This window comes from Haliotis rubra, unplaced genomic scaffold, assembly GCF_003918875.1.
Source record: "Haliotis rubra isolate DU_JTF1 unplaced genomic scaffold, ASM391887v1 Scf15, whole genome shotgun sequence".
Taxonomy (NCBI): Eukaryota; Metazoa; Mollusca; class Gastropoda; order Lepetellida; family Haliotidae; genus Haliotis; species Haliotis rubra.
This window is the reverse complement of record NW_025765447.1, coordinates 2,934,968-2,955,044: the sequence shown is the minus strand read 5'-3', so window position 1 is coordinate 2,955,044 and position 20,077 is coordinate 2,934,968. Positions and strand designations below refer to the sequence as shown.

Here is a 20,077-nt window from a genome sequence, read left to right as displayed (position 1 = left end):
TGACGACGAACGCTTTAACCACTGGGCTACCCCACCGCCCCTTGTGTGGGTGAGACAGGGGACTGAATATTGCGGCTGTGTTCAGTATGTGATGGCGACGATTGTGTCCGTGCAGGCGTTGTAAATTGTAATCAGATTTATTGAGAGCTGTTGTCACGATGTAAACATATTCATAACACCGTACATATATTATTGTTTTGTTAAAACACACACACAAACCATATGTTTCAAAATATATTTCAATGCAGATCGAGTACACAGTGTAGACATCGTATGTGCTTTTCTGTTCATCAAACGCCGTCAAAAATGGATCCGTCACTAAAGTCCTCAATAACAAGTCCGATCAGATCAAACAAGTTTGTGTTATGTCATATGTTTGAAAGACCTTCTCCCGAAGATTAATTATTGTGTGGTGGGATTGTGTGGTCCGGCTGGGTTGTATAGTGTGCGTGTGTACGTTTGTGCATGTGTGTATGTGGTTTTTGTTAGAGCGAGGATACTAGAGAGGGAATACAATTTTCCAGTAAAAAAGCGTGTTTGTGTGTGAGGGTGCGTGTGAGTGTGTGTGTGTTTGTGCGTGTGTGTGTGCGTGCGTAAGTGTGAAGGAAATGAAAGAATGGAGTAAATATATACAGTAAAGTAGTGTTATGCGTGAACATTTCCAGTGAGGATAAATTACCTGTACGGATAAGCATAAACGTAACATGATCATGAAATAACACAAATAAGAAACATGGAAGTTTAAATGTGCATTATTAATGAAATCAACAGTCATATCAACCTTTCCAGTTGGCAACTTACCCAGCCATCTCTTACCATTTACTCTCAACCCCCTTCGATCCGTCAGAATCCGGGTTAGAATTGGTCTTCAGCAACCTTGTAAGAGGTGACTGGGATCGGGAGGTCAGGCTCGCTGACTTGGTTGACACATGTCATCGTATCCCAATTGCGTAGATCGATGTTCATGCTGTTGATCACTGGACTGTCTGGTCCAGGCTCGATTATTTACAAACCGCCGCCATAAAGGTGAAATATTGCTGAGTGCGGCGTTAAACAACAACCAACCAACTCAGACCCCTCCATCCCTCTTCTCCGAGCCTGTTGTACAGAACTCTGAAACACTAACGTCTTATTCCGAGTCTATAACAGTTGGCAAGTCTAGCTTACAATTAAATAACATGAAGATAGCTCTTGGTGTAGACTACCCAGATCCCACCCCAACTCCCTCCCTCCCCAACGACCAACACAACTCCTCGGTACCCTTCCCCTTCGACACCGTCGCGATTTCATACAGAAACCCCTCCCCCGTGCTCTCTCCCAGCCTTTTCCACCCGCACTCTCAACTACAGCGAAACTACGCCGCCCCAACCCATCCCCACCCATCACCCTCCTTCACCACACCACACACTCATCCCTACCCTCAGGCTTCCAACTATCTCCACTGACACATCCCGACCCCAGTTATCTCCCTTTTCCAATAACCAGTTTCATACCCCATTCCACCTCCCCACCCCAATGTGTCTGTTATATCTGCATGGAACTTCAGCGACGATGTGACATAAGTTGGGCTGATAAAGCGATTACAGGGTGTTATCTACCAATGATCAGCCGTATACAAGGCCTAGAAACAAAATATGTACTAGTACACTAAAGGTTTCTTAGCAGGCAATGTTTGGAACACAACACACTCTACTTTACAAAACGTGCCAAACTAATTCAAGTTAAAATAAACTGCCGGGCAAAATAAAACATAACATGAAGAAAGCATTTGACAGGGGCACAAACAAAAATTCGACCAAACAACTGCAAACGTCATCAACAGAATTAGGATGAAATCAATGACACAGAAACAGATAGTTTATGTTTAAACTCAACAATGACACCAATATGAAAAACTTTACCTTTGAATAACCATTTGCTGCCTCGTTTGTAGCCACCATCAGACATGATTGTATATTATATTTTACCCGGTAGTTTATGTACAATGTATCCATATCATCCTGAGGTATAGGGTCTTAATACCAACCTAAAAACCTTTCTCTTCAGAAAGTTCTATCCCCACGAACTCTCTCCTCCCGTGAACCTCTCATCTGTGACTATTGTAGCGCCTTGAGCACGCACCTCTGTGGGTGGAACCCGGCGCAATATAAATAGACATTATTATTATAATACTGTATAAGTAAACCTGGGCTACACACCAGGTGCTCAGGTGGAGGTTTTCCACATCTCCTGATCAGGTGGAAGGTTTTCCCTATCTCGTGATCAGATGGAAGGTTTTCCACATCTCGTGATCAGATGAAAGGTTTTCCACATCTCGTGATCAAGTGGAAGGTTTTTGTAATTCCGCCAGCCTCAATTTGGGCCACAGGCCAATTTTAGCGATTTAATTCGCCCGAGTATGTTTGTATATGATACAAATAGATATAAGACATTTGTACAGTTCATCGACAGTTGACAATTGCGTCTGGGAGACATTTCGAAAAAATGGTCCTGAAATGAATGTACCTGATGTTTACTCTAAGTGTAACAACACAGAATACTTGTCCCGTTAGACTCTTGGATAAAAATGAATACATCTCACTGACTCACTCTCCTGTCATAAAATGAACACTGAAGGGACAAATTTTAATTTTGCATTACAAACTTTGAAAGTTAGATCTTGTTAGGTCAAAGGATACACATAGCATGTATCGGACTTTCATCATATACAACCATACTCGTTCGAATTAAATCGCAAAAAGCGCCACAGTTAAGGCTGAAGGACTAAAACTGATTGGACGGTCTCCACAATGTTGCAGCTTCACCCAGACCACTTATAGGGGTCATTAATTTATATTTCTCCGTACGCTGGTGAATATAACAGGCCGACCTAACTACAATGCAGGATTTCCCCATCTCCATTGCACATGATATGATGATTATAATAATGGACATTTTTTAAAGCGCCTGTATCCGGTACACTCAAGGCGCTCAAACCATGTTCTCCAAGACGTCTGGAGCTCCACGCACAAAATCAGACATCCGATCAGCGCTGAAAAGGAAGCCCTGTCCCCCACGACACGCGCGCTCAACCAAAGTCACGTCGGGGCACAGGAATGAGAAGAAGGGTTTGAGATTGTGTCTTACTTCAGACGGGTCGTCAGTGTCAGTCTCAACCAGATTGAACGTTCGACTGGCTGGGAAATGCATTCGTACACTCTCAACATGTTCAGCCCAGTACCCAAACGTCACAACACACACATCTGGAGTCGGTCCAGGGGAACTCTGTTTCAGACAAACAATAGCATCTCGAACAATTCTTTCGTTGTTGTTGAGATTCATGTCCCCTGTATGAACGCCTGCAAAGTCCTTGGACGGGACAACAATGACTATGTTACTAGCTGCGATCTTTTCCCTGGCCCATCTGTTAGTTCCCATGTTCCTCAGTTCCTGAAGATGTTTTGTCTCCTGTGGATCCACGACTGTAATGGCGAGGTGTTCCCTCAACAGTTTTACAAGCTCCCCCGTGGCCTCCCGATGTGGTGAATCGTACTCTCCCGAGTCACAGGACAGCAACAGCGCTCTCACTTTAGATGGGCCTTTAACAGAAGACAAACATACATTTAACAATCTGAAATGTGTGCTGCCTTTTGTCTGTCACTGATGCAGACGAAGAATATCTGTCTGCAGAGTAGCATCTAAGCTTAAATTACTTTTCCTTTGAATTATGGGACGCATGCGGCAATATTTTCAGGATTCAACACGGGATCATTGATAACATGAAAGACGGTCCCTTGTTTACTTGTTTGTTGTTAACGCCGCACTCAGCAACGGTTCAGCTGAATGAAGGCGGTTTGTAAACAATCGAGTCTTGACCAGACAATCCAGTGATCAACAGCATGAGTATCGATCCACCCAATTGTGATACGATGGCATGTGTCCACCAGGTCAGCGAGCCTAACTACCCGATCCCGTTGGTCGCCTCTTACGACAAGCATGGGTTGCTGAAGAACAATTCTAACCCGGATCCTTACGGCCCTAAGGTAGATTCCGACTCACCAACATCAATGTGAGCTGGCCCAAGCTTGTTCAGAAAATCATCAAGGTGAAGGCTACGTCCAGGGGCCATCTGGTTGTTCAGCAGGTCCCCGAACCGGAAGTCACGTGGCACAACAACGTCAGGCTTCCTGTTGCCACGGAGAACAACGGTCACTGTTTTGGATGTCAGTTGTTTCAGACATGTCGGTAACGATTCATTACCGGATGTGACGTGGAAGATGAGGTCACTAGCTGAGATCGACACCTCCGTCACATCAGACACCAGCGTAGACACCGTTGTCTTCCCGCGTTGCTGCAGTTGCGAAACCAAATTTTCGGTTGCTCTGACAACGTCATCAACATCCGATGACCTGACCACCGACACTTGAGCGACAGTTGCGAGGGACGCAGAACTATCGGATGCAGGCAGAGGTCCATAACGCTTCCCATCTAAAAGAAACACAAAACGATAATACAGTGATAATGTGCTTAATCAACATTTAGTCATACGGACCGTTTCAACCTAATAAATGTGACGGAAAGGTAACGCCGGATATACTGTTTTTGTTTGTTTGTGCATTTGTTTAACACCTAGCAATATGGCGGGGATCTGTAACCAATCTAGTCTGTACTAGACAATCCAGTGATCAACAGCATGAGCATCGTTCTACACAACAGGGATATGATGACATGTGTCAACCAAGTTAGCGAGCCTGACCACCCATGGGTTGCTCAAGACCAATTCTAACGCGGATCTTCACGGGTACCCGTGTATAATGCTGTATTGAAGCTAAAAATTCGGTAATTTCATTGACAAGGAAGTTCATTGTTTATGATCACTGTTCAATGTTTAAAGTCATATTAGCTTGATTTCTAGGGTCTTTGTTAACGTGTAACCGAGGTATTGGGATATTTGCATATCGCACAGAAAATAGCTCTTGTATTTCTGCTCAGATGTTATTCTCATAAATACAAAATATCTGAAATATACTCGTCTAAATTAAAATATTTCCATTTTTCCGATTACGTATGCAGCCTAACGCATTATAAAATCCAAAAGCGCTAGAATTTCAGGTTGCCCAATAAATCCTCCTATATTAAAGGATTTACAGACCAAGTATCACTGACATAAAGACGTCCCCGCAAGAAGATAACCGGGTTTGACGATCCACGGAAACAGATTCAATTGTTAATGTTGCATTACCTGAGCACTGTACACGTGCTCAGATTCTGCCACTTATAACTACTGGGAAACAATGAAATATGTTCTTTCAGTAACTTAACAGTTACAAGTGACAATTAACTCTTAACATTTCGGGTGTCGTCGCCGTGATATTGCTGGAATATTGCTACAAGCGGCGTTAAACCATACTCACTCACTAACTCTAACCGTGTAGGGTAAGAACAGACAATGTTTTCTAAAGCTACTTAACAATCAAATAGATATCTACTCACGTCGCATTTTCAGCAAGAACACCCCTAAAGCCAGCACTCCGATGAACGCAAAGGCCCCGACTCCAATAACAGCATAGACCACCATAGGTGGGTTAGATGTAGACGTCGTCGCTTTCATGTCTATTGCAGGTGGAGGATCGGACGGTGCTGGACCTGACACAGAACACAGGAGACATAGGCAGGGACTATACTACTGATCATGGTACACTGATATTGCACTTGTAGTGGTACGTTATCAGAGTTATTTGACGTGTTTCTACCTTCCTTACTACCTAAGCAGCTTCCTAACGGCCTGTTGGCATCACGTTCTAAAATGAAAATAAATGTTCTAGTCTCCAGGTAACTGAACTCATTACATCGCCATCACTGTTGGGTACCGACTGACACCTGGGCACCAGATAATCGGGATTAGAACTGACACCTGGGAACCAGACCATCGGGATTAGAACTGACACCTGGGCACCAGACGATCGGTATTAGAACTGACACCTGGGAACCAGACCATCGGGATTAGAACTGACACCTGGGCACCAGACGATCGGTATTAGAACTGACACCTGGGAACCAGACCATCGGGATTAGAACTGACACCTGGGCACCAGACGATCGGGATTAGAACTGACACCTGGGCACCAGACCATCGGGATTAGAACTGACACCTGGGCACCAAACCATCGGGATTAGAACTGACACCTGGGCACCAGACGATCGGGATTAGAACTGACACCTGGGCACCAGACGATCGGGATTAGAACTGACACCTGGGAACCAGACAAAGAACTGACACCTGGGCACCAGACGATCGGGATTAGAACTGACACTTGGGCACCAGACAAAGAACTGACACCTGGGCACCAGATAACCGGGATTAGAACTGACACCAATGCCGCTGGTTCGTCACCTTAACTACCCTAAGCAACTGTAACCACGAATAAAATCATAATTCTACCTTCGTTCGAACACTGCACACGCAAAGCTTCACTCTCCTTGTAGCGCATGCACGAGTTGCAACCTAGGGACCCAACCTGAAACAGAACAACAGGGATGTTTACATTAAGCATGCTGCACTCACGGATACTGTCGGGGCGGTGGGGTAGCCTAGTGGTTAAAGCGGTCGCTCGTCACGCCGAAGACGGGGGTTCGATTACCCACATCGGTACAATATGTAAAGCCCATTTCTGGTGCCCCCGCCGTGATATTGCTGGAATATTGCTAAAAGCAGCGTAAAACCATACTCGCTCACCCACCCACTTTCGACTGCTGTCACCGAACATTCGCCTGTCTCCTGTTATTTCAACGTACGTTTTCCCGATTTTGTAAAAAGAAATCCGTTTTACTGGCACTGAGACGGCTCATGAGATGCTATGAAAACGTTTGTTAAGTAGAGGCACATGTGGAAGGTCTAGCTCTGGGAAAAGGCCTCTGGTTTTTCCCTCGCTCAAAGTGTTAGTGAACCGGAACCTTTAAATTCTTGTATTAACTGTATGTTAACCGCTTACGGTCAGGGATCGAACAGATGTGGATTTCACAGAAAAAACTTACCAATCCAATGTATTTGGATCTGGATTCCAGTTTCAAGTCCGTAAATGTCTCTTCCTGAAGTCTTTGAGTCAAAAGCTGCAAAAGACACATCGAACGGGGTAATACAATTATCGGTCCGAGCCGTAGATGCATCCAGGGTACTTAGTGGAGATTTATCGGAAGGTATACCCTGGAGATTATTGAGGATGCAGCGAGAATGGAGATTCAGAACCTCGCTTCATTTATGGCTTTGGCACTGCAGAAAGGGCCAGGCAACAAAGGAAAATATTACGGTTCAAGGACTTTATATATACTCCCCATCAAAAGTTTAGACTCACTAGTGTAAATGTAGCCACTTACTTCAGTCAACTGTTCTGAACTAGATTTTGTAAAATAATCCATACAGTTTAAAGGTACTGTTTATACATGAGCTGATGTATTGTAAGACAAATTCGTGAAGTTGAAAGGTTTATTGTCATGTGTTCAATAAATGATGAAACTCGGTGAAAAATGGCGATTTTTTATCAAAACTTTACACCAAAATGCAACTGTTCACATGCACGATATTTGCACATGCTTTTCAGCAATTTGATGCATGATCCTCGTGCAATTAATCTGCATAAGGTTTGCAGATGTTTCCCCCAAGTTAGTGGAGAAATTCATCTTCGTTGTAACCACATGTACATACATAACTTATAGTGATTGATTTAAGCAAGTCTCAACTTTTGATGGGTAGTATACATTGCTCCACAGTGACTGTGATGCATGTATATACATACTAGAATTGCCTATTCCATGTCTAACTAAAGTAACTCGACATTTGACAAAGACCACGCCCACCTTCCACCTTGGCAGCTTCCGGTGACCATTCGTCACGAACACGTCGCTGCCGCCCTCGGGTACGATGCCTACTCTCAGGTCGCTGCTGTTGTAGAACGGCGCCCAGCTGACAGTCATGGTGTAGTTTCCGGGGAACACACACTCGGGTTTCAGGTAGACAACATCAGGAATCAAACAGGTACAGGCTGTCCGGGGATGGCGGGAGCCATCTTTGTAAAAGAGACATTATTCTTGTGAGGAAACGAGAGATATGGAGTGAGTGAGTATGTTTTTAGGCCACTTTTAGCAATATTCCAGCAATATCACGCCGGGGGACACCAGATATGTGCTTCACACATTTTACCCATGTGGGGAATCGAACCCGGGTCTTCAGCGTGACGAGCGGACGCTTTAACCATTAGGCTACCAATAGTGAAGGAAGTAATTAGTTAAGCTTGATAACAGTGTAGAAATCTACTCCGAAACCTCGCCCAATATAACAAGAACGCGATAAAGCGATATACAAATATATACCTCGGCTCATCGTAGCTCAGGGGCGTATCTTCATGTACTGAAGTCTTGCACCCAAGTCGCACTTACTTTCAACCCCCCTCGGCTGGAGGCCCTTGGGTAGTTCTCAACGTCTCCTGTTTCTTTTGCACCAGCCGTGAGCCGAGAATCTTGCGATTTGTGAGATCGTACAGTTTGATCTTTGTCCCTTTCTTCGTGATTCGAACACCACTGCATTTAAGCCTCGTCCTCGCCCTGCCGTCGTTGACGGTGTATGTCTGCAGAGACAAGACCAGGTATAATATATGTTTAACATTGACGAATTCATGATGTATAGAGTTACTGTGATAATTATAGTTCTTTTCGCCCGGTTTCACGGTACTGGTACTACCAGAATCGACGTATGAACTCTGGGACAATGGGCTGGCAGCTATTTTTGTGATTTGAGACAAATGCTTTCAAGTTTGACGAAGAAAGCATTTTTGTCAAGACTTAAGGCTCATAGAGAGTCCGAGAACGAATGGCCCAAATCACCCCTTTTCTTACCAGCAGTTTAAGATCGTATAGCTGCATCACTCACTCACTCACTCACTCACTCATCCACCCACGGGTTCACTAACTGTTTTGTTGTTATTTAACGCTGCACTCAACAATATTGCTGCTATCTGACGGTAATCAAGTCTGGATCAGACAATCCAGTGATCAACATTATGAGCATCAATCTACGCAATTGGGATACGATGACATGTGTCAACCAAGTCAGCGAGTCAGACCACCCGATCCCGTTAGTCGCCTCTTACGACAAACACGGGTAACACATCTTGTACCAAATGCGGGTGTGTTTAAACATTTTTAGTTTCATATGCTGTTATAAGGCCACCCAACATGGGTTGATGAAGACTAATTTTAACCCGGATCTTAGTGGGTGGCTTAAAGTCGCCACCATCTGTGTGTGAGTGAGTTTGGTTTTACGCCGCTTTTAGCAATATTCCAGCAATATCAAGGCGGGGGACACCAGAAATGTGCTTCACACATTGTACCCATGTTGGGAATCGAACCCTTGTCGTCGGCATAACGAGCGACCGCTTTAACCACTAGGCTACCCCACCGCCCGACAACAACAGTCACGCAGTACCTGGTTTCCTGGGGTCGTGATGTTGAAGCATTGACGGCCTCCCCGTGCTGGTACCGTCAGCAACAACACCGAACCTGCAAGATTATGTGCAGTCATGAACAACAAAATATTTGGAGTTGGGTAGTTTAGCCAGCCTGTGTGTCTATTAATACTGTGTCGGTGTCAATGCCGCCGAGGAAGGTTTTGGTCACAACAAGGTGAGATTTGTGGAAAGTAAAATGAAGACGTGTAACGTGGTTACACCTCGCCGCCTCCGGAGTGAGTGAGTGAGTGAGTACGCCGATTCTTGCAATACCGCAGCAACATCACGACGGGGGGACACCAGAAATGGGCTTCACGCAGTGTACCCATGTGGGGAATCGAATCTGGGTCTTCGGCGTGACGAGCAAACACTTCAACCACTAGGCTAACCGGCTGACCCGGCAAGCCTTCAAAACGAAGGGTAGGTATCGGCCAGCGATTCCTTGAACGTCTAAGGGACGCAACGCAGAATAGCGATGTGCAGTGCCGTAGTGCCTCATAGTGACATCGGTGCATATTTCCTTAATGATGATCCGGTTGTGAATGATTTGCTCAATCTCAGATACTGAGATTCCGTAAGCCGTTCACTCTTAAAATGATACTATAGCTGAATCTGTCATATGATGATAAACTTTGGAACTGGGTAAAAACGAAAATATACAATCACTTAAATCATTCATAGTCATTAGTTCTGGATGAAATCTTATATTTCATACCGGGTTATACCAAAATGCCGAAATTATTAAAAATAGGAAAAGGGTAAAAACGAAACCTGCACGTTTATTTCAGACAGCGTTCATATATACCTGGTTCCCTGTCACGTGACAAAGTGATCTCCAGGAAGGTCCTTTTCTGACGGACTGTGAAATGTTGTTTGGGAGGGATTCTTGGTGACGATCTCGGCGACCTCCCTAGTTGGCGGCACGCTGGAAAACAAACAGAATCAGGTACAGTGGAATCCTCATAAACCGAACTTCCAAATGTCCGGATTGACGGCAGTTGTCTAACCTATAGACGTTCCGTGACTCCAGGGCGACGTCAAGGCATTGCCAAGCCATAAGACATGACCGCTAAGGCACGATTGGTCGGATGTCTCCTAACTATCAACGCCTCATTCATGGACTTGCACCCATTCATTCAGTGTGTAATTCAACATAGATTCTATCAATCACTTTCGTCATTACAGAAGCATATACTTGTGGATACCGTTTGGCGGACTAAAATGTCCCAGGCCTCAGGGATCCTATTCTTGTCGTACGAGGGAGGTAAAAGGATCGGACGGCTGTTGACTTTGTCGAAGCATGTACTTGTAGCTATGTGGACTGATGCTCATCATATCAGTCACTGGATTGTCTGTTCCGAACTAGTTACAGGCCGCCGCCATATAGCTTACCTATTACTGAGTGCGGTGTTAAAAACCGGGTAGACAAACGTAACAAGCTAAGACTAGCGTGAGCGGTGGTTTGCTAAACGTTCCATAGTGTTGTCGGCGATGGTCGACGTGAAGCGTTACTTTTTAGACAGGATCCTGCCAGGCCGTGGGGTAGTCAAGTGATTAAAACGTTCGCTCGTCGCTAAGACGACCCGGGTTCTATTCTACACATGTGTGAAACCCATTTCTGATGTCCCCGCAGTGATATTGCTTGAATATTGCCGTGTAACTGAAACAGTGGGCTAAACACCACACACTGCAGGATTTCCAAATGAAAATACTCCAGATAGAAAGTATTTGACGCTGAAGTCGAGCGAACTCACCATGCCTGGGAATGACCTATATATTGAACAACTTATTTATTTCGCGAGTGCGACGTTTCGATACAGGTTCTTCTACCGTTGTCACATTCCCGCTTGGCAAATATCTGTATCGAAACGTCGCACTCGCGAAATAAAAGAAGTTGCTATCCATAGAGTTTGTTCAATATTGTACTTCCCAAATTCTAAAATGTTTAGATGAAAATTGTAGACTAACGTCCTTGCAAGGTAGTTTCACCATCTTGTTCTACTCTTTCATACATTCACTCCAAAACATCAGTCAGAAACATTGTTCACTCTCTGTATATGGTTATAGATATCCGAGTAACAGAAATAACAGTTAAGGCTTGAACAAAAACTCCATATGAACTGTTTAACAAGTGTGTTTGGCTTTAAGTATTGCATAAGCTTAAGCAGCCTAAAAGATCGTATTACCTTAAATCGATAACAACTACTATCACCTTGATGTCAAGATACCACTTGACCTGATAACCCTAACGATGTCCTCTTTGAGAGAAACATGACGACAGAATGTAATGTTGTCCTGCTTTTGTTGGGCATCCAGGAGGTTTGGTTTGTTTGGTATTTAACTCAGCAATATTCCAGCTATATGGTGGCTGTCTGTAAATAATATCGTCTGGACCCGACAATCCAGTGATCAACATCATGAGCATCGATCTACGCAATTGGGATACGATGACATGTGTCAACCAAGTCAGCGAGTCTGACCACCCCTTTCGCCTCTTACAACAAGCATGGGTTGCTGAAGGCCAATTCTGACCCGGATCTTCACGGGTCTGGACTGTGATTGTCAACCAGGTCAGCGAGCCTGACCACCTGATGCCATTACGACCAGGCCAATTCTTTTGTATTCTGTGGCAGGATGTAGAACTGGGAGTGAATATGTCATTGATGGATGCCTTTTGGTACAGTAAATATTGAATATAGAAACAGTTTTTGATACATAATAAACCATGAGAGCCAATGACCTGAAGTCATGAGGAAAGTTCTAGTGATGTGTACATAAACTTTACACCGTGTGCACTGAATTCATTGACTTTTCTTCCGTCGAATCTGTCTAATAACTTACTTTTGGAAGGAAGTTATATTGAAACCGCCAGCAATGGAACATATTTTCCTGGATGTGAAAATATCCTTGTCTTGTTCCACCAATGAAATAAAAGATCCCCCCACCCCACCAACCTCAAACACCCCTCCCTTCCCTAATATGGATATCTGTTATGTGGGGAAATAAGATACTTGTCAAAATCCATCCAAAATTCCTCACATTGATATTAGCTATGAGGAAAATTCACACAGACAGTAAACACAATGATTTAGACAAGGTCAAACAGGCACAGATTCGTCATCATATGGTTTATATTTCTTGAGTTTCTTGCACCCGTGAAGATCCGGGTTAGAATTGGACTACATCAACCCATACTTGTCGTAAGAGGCACCTAACGGGATCGGCTGGTCAGGCTCGCTGACTTGGTTGACACATGTCATCGGATGCAAATTGCGTAGATCAATGCTCATGATGTTGATCACTGGATTGTCTGGGCCAGATTAAATTATTTATAGACCGACGCAATATAGCTGAAATAGTTGGCTTATACCAAACTTATATTTCTTGCACTCCCGTCATTGCACTAGTGACTGGAATGTTATTAAACATCGCCTTACGTTCAAATAAGTTCAGATGTAATGACTGTCCTAAGCTTTTATCCACTCGAAAACGATCGTCGATTCCATTCATTACATAACTCTGGGCGGTTGGGTAGCCTTGTGGTCCAAGTTTTCACTCGTCTTGGCTGAAGATCCAGGTTCATGGCTACAATGTATAAAACCCATTTCTCGATAACAAGTAACATAAGACTGTAACAGACTGTACCTTTCTTGGGCACTCTGGTAATGGTCTCCACACAAGCGTCATCCTGCAAACAAAAGAAGTTGTCTTTTATTGTCAGTATTAATTTCTATAGAAATGACTAAAATAATAGGATCGCAACAATGTTCTCAACAACTTGTGAATCAAACCGGAGTTTAAAAGTGAGGTGAGGTGAGGTGAGGTGAGGTGGGAGGGTTGGGGGGTGGGTTTTGAGGTGAGGTGACGTGAGGTGACGAGACGTGAAACGTATTTCATTAAAATCATGTGAAGAAAGGCTGAAGCCGCGCATATATGTATTTCCTTGTTCAAGGACTAGCATGGGCTTGGCACCGACAGACCAACGACTGCAAATGAATGAACAGAGAATATGAAAAACAGAGCTTTCCTTGTGAGGTGTTCTGTATCGTCTGACCCAGAGATATATGGCGGCGTAAAACAATATACACTGACCCAGAGATATATGCCGGCGTAAAACAATATACATTGACCCAGAGATATATGCCGGCGTAAAACAATATAAACTGACCCAGAGATATATGCCGGCGTAAAACAATATACACTGACCCAGAGATATATGCCGGCGTAAAACAATATACACTGACCCAGAGATATATGCCGGCGTAAAACAATATACACTGACCCAGAGATATATGCCGGCGTAAAACAATATACACTGACTCAGTTGTAGAAGACAGTTTAGTTGTATTCGCCCACCGTCAGAAGGTTTAAATAGACCCGAACAATATGGCTGAATGTTTGAATGTAAATTGACCCAAACTACGAAACAAGAATATTGTCCGTATGTGCGTGTGCATGTGTGCGCGTTACCTATCTCCCGCCCGCCAAGAGTGAGTGAGCATGTTATTTCGCCTTTTTTAGCATTATTCTGGTCAGCAATGTCACGGTGGGTGACACCAGAAATGGGTTTCACACAGTGTACCCATGTGGGGAATCGAACCCGGATCTTCAGCGTGATAAGATGACGCTTTAACCACTAGGCTACCCCATCGCTCCCCGTCTGCCATGAATTTTCATTTCGATTTCATATATTTAAAAAGAAGTTTTCTTATTTTCATCACTGCTTAGGAAATTAATGGTCCGATGAGATAATATAAATACTCCTACCATTGCTCACTCATAAAACACAGAACAGATTGGGCTTTCTTCAGCTAGATTAAATTTTGTTGAAAATTCTTTTCCGATGCAAAGTGACTTAAAGACAGGTGCCAAATTGTTAAGCGTGCGCAGCGCATCTATGCCAAGCTTACCAGTCTACCTGAGAGCGCCGTACACTAATAACCGTCCGTTGGTTTTCTCGTCGCCGGCTTCAAGTAATCACAACCACGCGTTCGAAATAGGAGATTACTACAGATGTTACTCGGAACATTACTGGGTCATGTATTGATAGGATTGATAATTGCTTGAGTAGCAAAAATATAATTAAAAAACGAAAACATATAAAGTTTAAGGCTACTCTTGCTTGTTTAATAAATTGGCGGACACGGATGGGTAATTCTAACTCGTGTTGTTCAGTCAAGCAGGAAAACCTCAAACACATTCAGCATTCCTTTTATGTTTCAAACATCAGAACAAAAAGGCAAATTTTGTGAACGTCTCCTGTGATAATAAAATTATATGTCTCCAAGTAAAATGGCCCCGTCTGTTCTCACAGCGTATTTATCTTGAAAGGCATCATCAGCTGATACATGACGATATCTGATAGCAGGTCGTGCCTGAAAGAATCTCTTTCAAAACAGGAAGTTGCAACAGATCACAAGATATACACTATATACACGGCACACTCTAGACTACACCTCGTATGATTACCCCAAGCACAAGAGTGAATCTCTTCGACAATATGTAGTGAGTGAGGGCGAGAGAGAGAGAGAGAGAGAGAGAGAGAGAGAGAGAGAGAGAGAGAGAGAGAGAGAGAGAGAGAGAGAGAGAGAGAGAGAGAGAGAGAGAGAGAGAGAGAGAGAGAAATGGGGTGGTGGTATCCTGGCTATACATATGAACTTAATATCGATTATCGATATATATCGGAGGAGTACTTTTGGGTCATTGTTTTTAAAATCAAAAAGAAATCAAGATATGAACTTCACTAGTGAGTATTAGCACAATTATTCACTGATTACCAACGTATATAGCACCATGAGCATACTTAAGAAGCGCCCTTTGAATAAAGACACAACTTTATCATGTTAAGTGTGTGAATTAAAAAAATACTATTTTTTCATTTCATTAGTTTAAGTATGGTATTATCGATGACACAGTTTTCATATCGACAACCTCTGATAATTCTTCCCCTCAGATTATGGATCTTTTTAGACAGCCATAACTCCAGCAATATCATTTCGCAAACACCAGATTTGCCTTCACACGTTGCTCCCACTGGATTCGAACCAAAGCATATTCATCAGGCATCGTCCAGTGTACCCTTCAGACAATATCACTAGCATTTGTCCATGGATCTCAACCCTGATAAGAATATTGCATGCTTTATCGATTGTGTGTGCATGTTGTGCTTTTCATGATCACCGTAGCATGCTTAGAAACACCCGCGACCCGTCTCATATGATCGTCCAGGCAAGTATATCTGATGTAATACAAACGTACTTCGTTTGTCTACAGATTGACACTTTATGATATATATCACTTAGGTGCAGGTAAATAACAGTAATTATTACCCAAGAAGACGGAGACAGCTTCTCAGTTTCACGGACATTAGGGAAATAGATTCAGTATCTTGGTCACTTGCAGCAAGCTTGGCGCCTTTAAATAGCCGACATGCAGCAATAGTCTGTTTGCAGTGAAAACGTACCGATGAATTTCACTTTCAACAAAAAAACTAAACCAAATAAAGTGAAATTAAGATTGCGAGTCCTCATAATTTTACCTTGCCAATTGGAAATGTAAGTCCCAGAATTTTATTTAACTTAGGATAAAAGTTGTTTAACAAACGATCATAGACTGAAATCGTTATTATTGGTGTGTATTACAAGGGGGTGAGCGCAGTAGATCGAACAGTGAAAAAAATGCACGTGCGGTACGTGATGAGCGTTAACTTAAACTAACACTGCTTGATCACGGTGTTTCATATAAAGTGCATACCCCCTTGTAATGCAAACCAATAATAGCGATTTGAAACTATGATCGTTTGTTAAACAACTTTTATCCTAAGTTGAATAAAATTCTGAGATTTGAATGTTCAATTGGCAAGGTAAAATTATGAGGATTCGCAATCTTAATTTCACTTTATTCGATTTACCTTTTTTGTTTAGAGTGAAATTCATCGGTACGTTTTCACTGCAAACAGACTATAGCTAGGGGCCAAAACCATTCGTGACCAACTCGTGTTATTCCGGGACAAGCCGAATAGCGATTGGACGGTTACGGAAAGGGGCGAGTGGTGACGAATGGGCCAAAACACGTGGTACGACTTTGTACCATGTCCGATCATAGATGCGCATAGGTAGCGGGTGTAGACAGTGTGCGAAATAGCCATTGGCCCGCTAGCCCATGGCCAGTAAAAATCCAGTCGGGCTAGACTGGCTAGTGAATTTTCATTTCGGGCTAGTGAATTATTTTGTGGGCTAATAACTTTCAGGCATAGTAAGCCCGACTGGCTAGCACAATTTGGAAAAAATAAAGTACTGGGTGTAGATAAACATGAACCGACTCAAAAGTTTGTTTAGGGCGTTAAAATATATTCTTCTGGAGCGGGTGTTTATTTTGTGGAAAAACAAACGTCCTGTAATCAGCAATTTGTTTTTCCAGCAATAACTGGAACAGTTACTTTTATGTCAAATGTCATTTAATTGCAGACTACGAAACACCGCCCGTTTACGCTTTTGAGAAGACGGAGCCCAGTCACTTTCTCTAAGGTTCCGTTCTTTGCAGTTAAAATGTGATGACATTTCTTCATGGTTTCATAATCAGTCTGATAGTGTAGAAACAACAAATTAGGAATTTATGTCTTATTAATGTCGTAACTTTATCACTATTATATATGGTATTTTAAAGAGGTTATTTTTTTTTAAAGAGTTCCTGTGTAAAGATTTCAGTGTCTGTATATTGTGAAGCTTACATGTGTTAACACCTGTGTCTTCCTACTAATAAAGGGACAGTGGGGTAGCCTAGTGGTTAAAGCGTTCACTCATCACGACAAAGACCCGGGTTCGACTCCCCACATGTGTGTAGCCCAATTGTTGTGTCCCCCGTCGTGAAATTGCTGGAATATTGCTAAAAGCCGCGTAAAACTAAACTCACTCACTCCTACTGATAAAAATGGATAACATATTTCCGTTGATAATACACTAAAACAAATTATAAATATTTTTCAGGAACGAATTTGCGTTTGTTGAACGAATAATTTGTGAAATAGATGTTACTTCTATCGGTAGTATGTGACCTGTATATGCCTAGAGTCGTATTACCGTAAGTCGATACCAACGACTTTCACCAGTGATGTCAACCTACGACTTAACCTGATATCGCGACAGAAGGTAATGCTGTTCCGCCTTGATGTGACTTCCAGGAGAAGGTATAGAAATATGCAGGTACAGTAAGTCAAGATGATGCAAACCTTTGGGAAATGGTAGTTGTTGTATTTTAAACATACAAACAAAGAAACAAAGAAACAAGCAAACAATCTTACAGAAACATTCCTACTTCCGGTTATCTAATTTGCATATCTATTTGCATGTCATTGGCGTATGGCATACATTTTCTATGCCATAAGCGTACATAAGGTTAATTGATGAATATAAATGCGCTTGAAAGCAACCAGTCTCGATCATCCTCCGAAGCCAATTTTATCGGGCGTAAGAGAAAATTGCGGTGTTTCTATAAGGTAGAAATGAATCCCTTAAACATCTGAAGCAATCGTGGGAATAACTGCAAATCTAAACAATGAATTTGTTGTTATGTTCTAATGTTTTTGGAACCAGTCTGTATAGATTGTATGAACTGATCACTGAAAATCAGAAGAAAGAGGTCGCGGAGAGTCAGAGTAGAGGAGGAGGGTATGCTTACGGTATCAGTATCAGATCGTTTGTAGGAGAGGCTGGGTTTCATTCAACACAGAAAAACAAATCAGGTTTCCATGCATTAACTTCTTGGTTTCCACAATGCATTTTATAACAACATAGTGGTTTCTTCTTGAAATCAGTACCGTCTATCAAAGACACTAATTAAAGAAAATCATTACATGACATGAGAATAATTATCTCACAGGAGAATCTTAGCTTTACCTCTTCCAATTAGTCTGCCATACAGACCCTGAAACATTTATATCCAAGAAAGCCCATCCAAGTCTAGAATATGTGGCAAGAATATGTGAAAATGAAAAAAGTCTCAGGGCACCCTTTCAATATATATATTATAGACTTTTGTAAGTGGACTAAGGGTTTGAAAGGTTGAGTAACGCTGATTGAAAGGTTGAGTCACACTGTTGGTGAAAACATTGTTATTATCCAACCACTGTAGTAGGTTCTCAAAATACCACCTAGCAACTAGGAGAGAGCTGATTTCAACGGCCCTCGAGATCTCCAGAGACACCTACATTACAGGTTCGATCTGATCTTGTCTGCAACACCTCACGTAGACACATTGATATATAGCGTTATCTTGAAATTTGTCAAGGAAGTCATGGTACAGGGGCGTAACAGAAAGTTTAATTTGAAATAAAACAGTCGTGTTTGGAATTTCAGTCTTCAGCAGAACAGTCATTTATAATGAAGAGAAGAGTCATAATATTGTCCCACTATAATCTGTTTTAATCGATTATGGATTGATAATTCCTTGAAATTGATAACAGACGCCCCTAAAAGATAACACAAGAACATAAATAGGCTGATACAACACAGAAACCACAGTGGTGGTCTGAGGTATGGAGGATCTGCAGTTCGACATGCACACCCCCATTGTTGGAACGCTAACGACGTAAAGAGGTAAACTGTGCGTTGTTCCAATATGATAAGCCGTCAAGCACAAGTATGTGCTATTATCATTACAACGCAGTAGTTTTCGCCAGGTAACTTCTGGATACACGTGACACACACACACACACACACACACACACACACACACACACACACACACACACACACACACACACACACACACACACACACACACACACACACACACACACACACACACACACACACACACACACACACACCAAGCCTTAATCACAGCTCCCACCTAGCTCCCTGTCGTCAGACAGGCTTTACGTGACTTCGTACAACAGTAGTGATACATGACAGGTGCGTGCACTCCTGTACTTTGGACTTACGTATTGCACACTCGGATGAGAAACACAGTCAAAGCCCGGTTGTTGCAATAACTATGAAGTTAAACTTTTAAAGTATTTAAAGTAATCGCAAAATCTTACTGGAGGTTATGTTTAACATATCATATTTGAACTTTGCTTTTTCCGGCCACCTTTACAGAATTTCAAGTGGTTTGTTACGACTGGTTCCTTCTTTCCCTGTCCTCATTGAACCAATTAATTTCACACAAAATTACCCACAAAAAGTTGCTATCCAAATAATCTTTGACTCTTTGTCATCATTTCAAAATGCCCTTCAAAGAACGCAAAATCACCCAGTTTATATTATTCTGTTACAAATTGTTGCAGGAACGAATTAATAGACAACAAATCAAACAACAGGCTAGGTGGTTTTTTATTGCATAAAAAATCAGTACAGTTTCTTTTGTCCATATTTGCTTGTCTACAGAGTAGGACGTCCGGGGTAAACGCACTATTATCACGCTAGTAAAGAATCGGTTCCGCTATCTGTTCGAGAAGTTATCTAAAGTGCAAACCTCCATCCTATTAATCTCTACTGTCTGTCTCGCGTCGCTAGTCATCTGATGTATAGCACGCACCTCTTGAAACTACAAACTACAAGTGTTAACAAACACAGGTGCTCGCAATCATTATCTGATTA

At 42.6% G+C, this 20,077-nt stretch overlaps 1 protein-coding gene across 1 annotated transcript in view; it reads right to left on the bottom strand.

The window, feature by feature from the left end:
* Nucleotides 1–221: 221 nt before the first annotated feature.
* The window catches only part of LOC124270193, a 36,701-nt gene continuing 16,845 nt past the window's right edge, over nucleotides 222–20,077 (bottom strand). Inside the window, exons 2-11 of the mRNA XM_046705227.1 lie at nucleotides 13,125–13,167; nucleotides 10,285–10,404; nucleotides 9,458–9,531; nucleotides 8,413–8,600; nucleotides 7,834–8,042; nucleotides 7,015–7,089; nucleotides 6,422–6,497; nucleotides 5,473–5,625; nucleotides 4,039–4,467; nucleotides 222–3,578 (exon numbers count right to left, since the gene is read on the bottom strand). Coding sequence (XP_046561183.1) covers nucleotides 2,971–3,578; nucleotides 4,039–4,467; nucleotides 5,473–5,625; nucleotides 6,422–6,497; nucleotides 7,015–7,089; nucleotides 7,834–7,950 — 1,458 coding nt within the window. The 5' untranslated portion in view covers nucleotides 7,951–8,042; nucleotides 8,413–8,600; nucleotides 9,458–9,531; nucleotides 10,285–10,404; nucleotides 13,125–13,167 and the 3' untranslated portion in view covers nucleotides 222–2,970. The remainder of the gene's footprint in view (nucleotides 3,579–4,038; nucleotides 4,468–5,472; nucleotides 5,626–6,421; nucleotides 6,498–7,014; nucleotides 7,090–7,833; nucleotides 8,043–8,412; nucleotides 8,601–9,457; nucleotides 9,532–10,284; nucleotides 10,405–13,124; nucleotides 13,168–20,077) is intronic.